The following is a 6,817-nucleotide window of genomic DNA, read 5'->3' on the forward strand; positions in this document are numbered from 1 at the left end:
GAGCAGGAGCAGGTGGGCCCGGGGTCGGGATAAAAGGATCCCTTTGATTGCCTGGAGCCGGAGAGATGAGCACTTGTTACAGGTGTGGGTCAGAGCCAGCGGGCAGTGGAAGCAGCCTGTGCATCTCGCCCGTCTGACAGCGACTCGGCAGCGCTTCTGGGGATTTTAGATGGAGCAGCTCATTTAGAATCTGATTTAACACCCACTGCAGCGTGTGGGAGTCACTGCTGGATCAGGAGCTGCTGTTCCAGCCTCTCAGGCACTAAATGGAAGGATTTTAATTATTCTTTTTAAACCCCAGCCTTGTTTTCTTCGCTGGGGTGTTATGATGTGGGACTTTCGCATGTGGAGCTAATTAAGGAGCGGAGAGGTGCTGGGGTTAACGTACTGTGCAAACGATCTATCTGGTGCTTGTGTGAGCTGCGTTTAATAAGGAGAAGGATGTTCTCTCCGCTTTGGGAATTCATGGAAACCATCTGAATAAAATTTTAAAAATAAACTCGGAGCAGCGTTGCAAAGCTAATCTTCTACGCCTGAGGGGAGCCCACGTAGACGTTAAAGAATAATCAGGCTGTAGGAATCGTGTCACCTCTGGGTTTCACAAAATGTGCTCGAGAAGCAGCGCATGAATCTCACTGCGAAACGAGGAGAGGCATCAAAGGTTATCAGAGAGACTCTGAAATGTCGCATGAGCCTTGAAGCTGAGTCATCTCATAGATAAATCCATGGAGAGAAAATCGGGGCTGAAGCGGTAGGCTTGGTTTAGAGAATAAGAAACGCTTCTAAAAATGTGCGTAACCAGGCAGGTGTCCTTCTAACGGCCTTCAGCCCATGAGGTAGGACCAGGAACATCCCAAAATACCCCAAGAAGGAACCGCTTGTGAAACAACACTCCCTCCTGAGCTCCCTGCCCCGGCACAGCTCCTGGGGGACGGCTGATGGCTCCAGCTCCCCGTTCTGGGGTCCTGCCGCTCTCTCCTGAGCACAAGGTCACTGTCACCCAGTGTCACCCAGTGTCACAGCAGGAAGCACAAGCTGGTGGTAGGAAGAAAAGAGGTCGAGTGATTCTCACACGATGAGAAAGTCCGTTTGTACCGCTGCGGTTTGGTGTTGAATCTTGCTGGTGTGGCCGTGCTGACACCCCAAAACTGCGACCTTGTGTCCGGGGCTTGTGTGTCTGGCAGTTGTGTTTTATCCAGGGACAATGAAGGTTCTTTGGCTCAGCAGAGAGCCCGCGGTGCCAGCTCCGCTTCACAGCTGGGGTCTCTTACCTCGCCTGGAGGGTCCCAAGGGGATGGAGGTGGAGGAAGAAAATGGGGACAAGAGGAATTCCTCCGAGGAAATGGTGGTTTGGCTTTGGTTAGAAACTTGTGCTCTCAGATGAAGAAAAAGAATAATGCTCTACTCGGGATAAACACAGAGCAGAAGTCCCACCTGGGAAGGGAAAGCTGAACGCTGCAGCATCTGCTTGTGTTGTGCACATCCGTAGTTTTTTCACAGAAAGGGAAGAAGATGTACTAAAGTTGTGCTAACATTAACAGTATGGATCTGTTTTGCCTATGGGCTCAGAGGCAGGTTATTGTTTTAATTTTAAAAAACCCCAAACCTCAACGCCCTGAGCTGAAAGGGTTTTCTGTCAGTTCACCCCAAAGGACCCGCAGGTGACCAGCCACCATCGTCCAGTGACCAGCAGCCGGTCAGTCCAGGGTTGCACACGCGGTCACTCGTCATGATGGGGCTCTGCCACCTGGTTGTGGGTTTCTCCAGCTTCAACAACCAGAAAGGGAAGAAGCGCTTGCTGTCTGGGGATAAAAATTAGTCCCTGGGTGTTATTTGCTCTTATCCTGGCTCTAGACAAACATTAAGATGCTGCTGGGGGCCAGAGACAGAAGCTGAGCCCAGCCTAAGGGCTAGATGTGCCTAATGATTTGTTTTATCTTGTAAATGGGTGAAACAAACCTTGGAAGTGGAATAGCAAATGACTGTTCCTCATTAGGATGCTCTGTCCTGCTCTCCCCCTGCAGCAGACAACCATCGCGCTGTTCGTGCCCAGGCTCCGCGCCGGCCGAGCCCCGTTAACAGCCTCTTCATCCGGGGGCTCCCACCTTAGGACAAATCGCTGGAAAGAGCAAAAACTGCCACGTTGCCAATTTTATTCAGATTAATATGCAAATCAGGAGGCAAATGCATCCGAGGAATGTAGGTCATGGAAATGTGGAAATGTGCAGTGGGAGGAGAAGGGACGAGCACCGGGGAGCTGGGGACCGGCTGGGAGGGGCTGGAGCTGGGGACCGGCTGGAAGGGTCTCCTCTGCCTTCAGCGGGGGCTTGCAGCTCCCCTGGGTCTGCTGGAGCTGTTCAGCGACTCTGGATTTTGGCTTTGGATGAAGCCAATGGATGAAGCCAAAATCTCATAAAAGCTTGTTTGCAGCGCAGGAGCGGTGGTTCCTGGGGCTTTCCTAGAGCAGGTGGTTTTACACGGTGCTCACAAGGGAACAGGAACGGCCAAAAATCTACCTGAGCCCAGCCACGAGGGCACCGCGTCACACTGCTCAAACAGCCGCCGCCGGGAGGACAAAGTCTGTCCCTTTGGAGACAATCGCAGCCTGAAGCTTGTTTGCAAACCTCCTCAGTGCAGCTTTCTGAGCTGCTCTTCCTCAGAACAAAGTGTGCTGAGGAGCGAAGGAGCCGCGTTATCTTGAGAAAGAGGGGCTGAGCCAGGGTCAGACAAACATTAGCTTTGCTGATCTCTGGTGCTGCTGGAGGCAAACCCCAGCCGGTTTTATTGGCGTAGGCGCTCCGCTGAATGCGCTGCTCCTGCTGCCTACGGGTCTAAAAAAAATTATCTTGATTTCGGTTTGGAGTATTGGTACTAATAATGTGTTTAAAGAAGTGACAAGAGTGATTATCTCCATTTTACAGCAGAAAAACCGAGAGGTGGCAGGCAGGCAGGCTGGTAACCAAGGCACAATACAAGCCCCGAGCTCCTGAATCCGGGTCCTGTGCCTCATCTGCACCTTCCAGCCTTCCCCCACCACATAAACCATCTCCATGGGCAGGAGGGGAGCCCAGGGGATCAGGGTTTTTGGTTTTACCCTCTCCTGCAGTCAGCTTTGCTGGTGTGGGAGGCAGCTCCCGGCTCTGGGAGGTTCAGGAGGCTGCTTGCCCCGGGCCAGCGTGCTGCCGGGAGCCGTGGTCCTCCCCTTGGCTCTGTGTCTCATCAAAGCATTCTGGCTAAACTGCACGGCTCTCATTCATCCACGTGACAATGTACTGCTGCGTTCAGCCGGATCTGGGCTTGACACCGTGAAATTAAGGAGAATCTCTCACGCGGGGGGATTCCTAAAGCAGTCCCAGCCTTGGGCTCTGCGGGAAAACACTCCCGGGATCGTCCTGCAGCGTCCCTTCCGCAATGTCAACAGCAGCACAGGAAACCACAACCCAGAAAGGCCGACAGACTGGTTTTACTACAAACTAAAGGTAATTTATATTTTTGTAAAATTGCAGCAGTGCATGCTCAATGCCTCTCAGGATTTGTTTGCACCTGCAGCGGTACAGCACTGGGGATGCTCACCGCAGCCAGCCCAAGTACTGTCTTCTCCCTAATCCGCTCGACAAGGAGGAGGAATGAGCTGAGTCACCCCACAAACTTGTTGGTGGAGCCTGGTCCACCCCACCCACGGCACCGACCTCGCCAGCTCCCCACCGTTGTGTCGCAACCTTCCTGCCAGCCTCCCAGCTCCTCCCCGGGAACGCTGAGGACGCGGGCTCTGCGGCTATCGCCGGGCGCTTTGCTATCGCGCCAGCTCGTCGCTGTGCTGCCTCCGGGGAAAGAGCAGTGCAGAATTTCCTTGATGATACATGGTGCAATGAAGTCTTATCCATGATTTTTTGCTTTTCCTTTGAGACAACAACCCAGGAGCAATGAATGAAAGCTTCTCCCTGCTTTCCTTACGGTGAAGTTGGAATCACACTTTACAGGTTGGTCGGTTGTTTTTTTTTAAAAAAAAACCCTCTCCATCCTTGAACCTTGCCTCCAACTCCAAATTCAGTGACAAACTTCCCCGTGAGGCCGAGTCAAACTGGAGTGTTCCCAGTTCACCCAGGAACAGAACGCTTTCACCAGGCACTGTCAGTCCTCCCCCTGCCTCAGCTGGAACACGAACAGACGTACACGCTGCTGTGGTTTCAGGAAATACAGAAAAAAGGTGTTTGATGCCAGTAAACTTGGAAAGACTTTTTAAAACAGAGTGACAGACCTTTTTCTTTTTTTTTCTTTTCCTGGAACTCTGCAAGCTGAGACAATGCAGCGCAAATCCAGGTCTCAACGGACCAGGCTGGTCAGTGGTCACACCAACACCTATGGAGCAAATGGGATTTTATTTATTTTTTTTTTAAAACCCTACTCCAGATATAGAAGTCATGAGGTGCTTGATCATTAACATTTGCTTAACAACTTAATTAGTCCAATACGGAAGCAGACTGGAGCACAGTAATCCACTCTCTTCCGAGAGCAGGTGGATCAGACCCTCTGCAACCGCTGATGACGCTCCAAATGCATGTCACCAACTCCAGGGACTTGAGGGAGAACGTTTTAAAGCAAAAGAGCACAGTGCCTCCACCTTCAGCGCCGTCCTACAGCATTCCTTGCCAAGCATTTGGGAGAAGCCAATTACAGCCAATTAGAAGGATCAGGCTTAATTCAAGGCTGAAAACAAACATTCCTGAAGTCACTGGCTTGGAAAGAAAGACAAAGCAAACAAACCATAACACCTGATGGGGCTGGAAAGCAGAGCGAGGGCAGCAGTGCCATCACCTTCAGCAGTGCCATCACCTTCGTCAGCTCTGGATTATACAGGCTCGTTAGTTACATTTTTAGAGATAACGAGATGGTTTAGCAGATTGGCCCCAGGAGTCAGGCAGTGCCTCTGTTCTTAGCTCTGCCTCTTCACATTAACCAAACAGTAATTAAAAAAATAATAATCTCACTGCGAATGTAATACTTAACCTGCAGTTAGCATGCTTCTTGGAGCTGTGTGTAGTTCTATATATAGAACAATGCTGTTTATAATATGAAAGAAGAAGAGGAGGAGTTAGTTTTAGGTCAATGATTCATGCTGTTGAGATAAACATTGCTTCAAGAGGTCATGCAGACATTCTATCATGAAACACCTAAGAGAACATCAAGTCCAATTTTTATAAACATTTATTGTAAGTAGGTCAAAATCAAAGGCCAAGTTTCAAACAAAAAGAATCAGACATACAAGCCTAACTTTGTTTCCAGTTGGCTGCTCAGGAACTCTGCAGCATCCCTTTCTCAGTTTTTCAGTTCAGTTTTTCACTATCAAATATCAACAGGGTTTTTATTCAGGTTAAGTGATTGAACTATAGTCAAGTTTAAACATTCACAGTATCATCAAGAGTTGTGGCTAGCACCACCTGGTCAAAAAGTCTTTCAGGAAGAGAAAATAAATTTAAAATGCTAACCTAGCTTTCAAACTGAGGTAGACAGGTCATGGTGACTTGAGTACCGAGGGCTGGTTTTTTATTTTTTTAAAAACTTGTTCACCTAATAAAATGCTTTAGGCAACAATTTAGATTGTTACGTTAGTATTTCTGATAGTGAGAAACTTTGTTTTGAAAAAGTACACTTTTTTTTTAAATAGAAATATTCCTCTTCTGTTACCAAAATAATCAGAAACCTCATAGAAAAGCTTTCCTCTGATGACTGAAGCCTGCTTTGTAACAAGCCATGTTCAAGTAGCCAGCTACCAGCTTGCTGTTCACAGTGTAGAATAAGCAATTCTTTACCTTACTTTTGCTGTCCAGCCGAGGAACACAGATCAAGAGGGCTATACCTTGAGCATTTTAACCTGCCTACACAAACAGAGGTTGTTTCAGTTTTTCAACCACCAAGTACAAAGTCTGTGGTCTCCCCCGGTCCCTCAGCAGGATGGTACACGCAGCGTTTGTAACACTCCCTGGGCAGCTCCCTCTCCGCAGGCGTCTGTGAGCTGAGTTTCATCCAGTGGCCTTGGGGGCCAAACCCCATCGCTGATTTAAATATCCAAAAAGACAGACACGGGGAGAAGAAATCCAAGCTGCTTCTGCGGGAGAAAATCGACACCCCAGTCACGCTATGAAACAATTCTGATCCCAAGAAGGCAGAGGCTAGTGGCCAAAGAACAGCTCAGAAACAGGTCTGCGCTTCACGACGACCTCCTCTTCCTCCTCCTCCATTACCTCGGAGAGCGAGGAGTATGAAGGGAAGCCCCCTCTGGTCTTGGGCTTCCTCCTTGGGCCCGTCGTGGCAGCCAGCAGCTTGTTTAAGGACGAGGGCTTCCTCAAGCCTTTGGTGAGATCGTAGAACGCCATGTCATCGGATATGACCCCCAGGAAAGTGCTGGTGGAGCTCAGGATTGACGCCGCAAGCTTTGTGCTCTTCTTGATGGGCACGGAGGGCTCCGCGTTGTGGGACAGGCTGGGGTCCCCCAGCAAGCGCCTGACGTTGGAGGACGTCCCTTCCTTTAAGTACTGGTGTGGCTTCTTCCCGCTGTAGTCCCGCAGGTCGGTCTTGGCGTGGTAGCTGTACACCAGCATGTTGATGATCTTCTCCTGCCCGTGGATGGCAGCGAGGTGCAGCGCCGTGTACCCGCCGTGCCCACGTTCACGCGAGTCCCCCCCTTCTCCGCCGCTTTGATGATGTTCGTCACCATGTCGCAGTTGCCGCTCTTGGCGGCCCAGTGCAGGGCGGTGAACCCCGAGATGAAGTCCCTCCGTGCCGCCAAGCTGGCGTCGCCCAACAGCAGCCCGTGGAG

At 50.3% G+C, this 6,817-nt stretch overlaps 1 protein-coding gene across 1 annotated transcript; it reads right to left on the bottom strand.

The window, feature by feature from the left end:
- Window positions 1–6,170: 6,170 nt before the first annotated feature.
- On the bottom strand, window positions 6,171–6,814 carry LOC104472181 (ankyrin repeat domain-containing protein SOWAHA-like; the record flags this gene model as incomplete). Its single annotated transcript, XM_010087754.1, is given in 2 exon segments — window positions 6,171–6,658; window positions 6,661–6,814. Coding segments are annotated over 2 exon segments (642 nt in total), but the record flags the coding sequence as incomplete, so codon positions are not given.
- Between the last annotated feature and the right edge of the window lie 3 nt (window positions 6,815–6,817).

The sequence above is a fragment of the Pterocles gutturalis genome, unplaced genomic scaffold, assembly GCF_000699245.1.
Source record: "Pterocles gutturalis isolate BGI_N339 unplaced genomic scaffold, ASM69924v1 scaffold27866, whole genome shotgun sequence".
NCBI classification, from domain to species: domain Eukaryota; kingdom Metazoa; phylum Chordata; class Aves; order Pterocliformes; family Pteroclidae; genus Pterocles; species Pterocles gutturalis.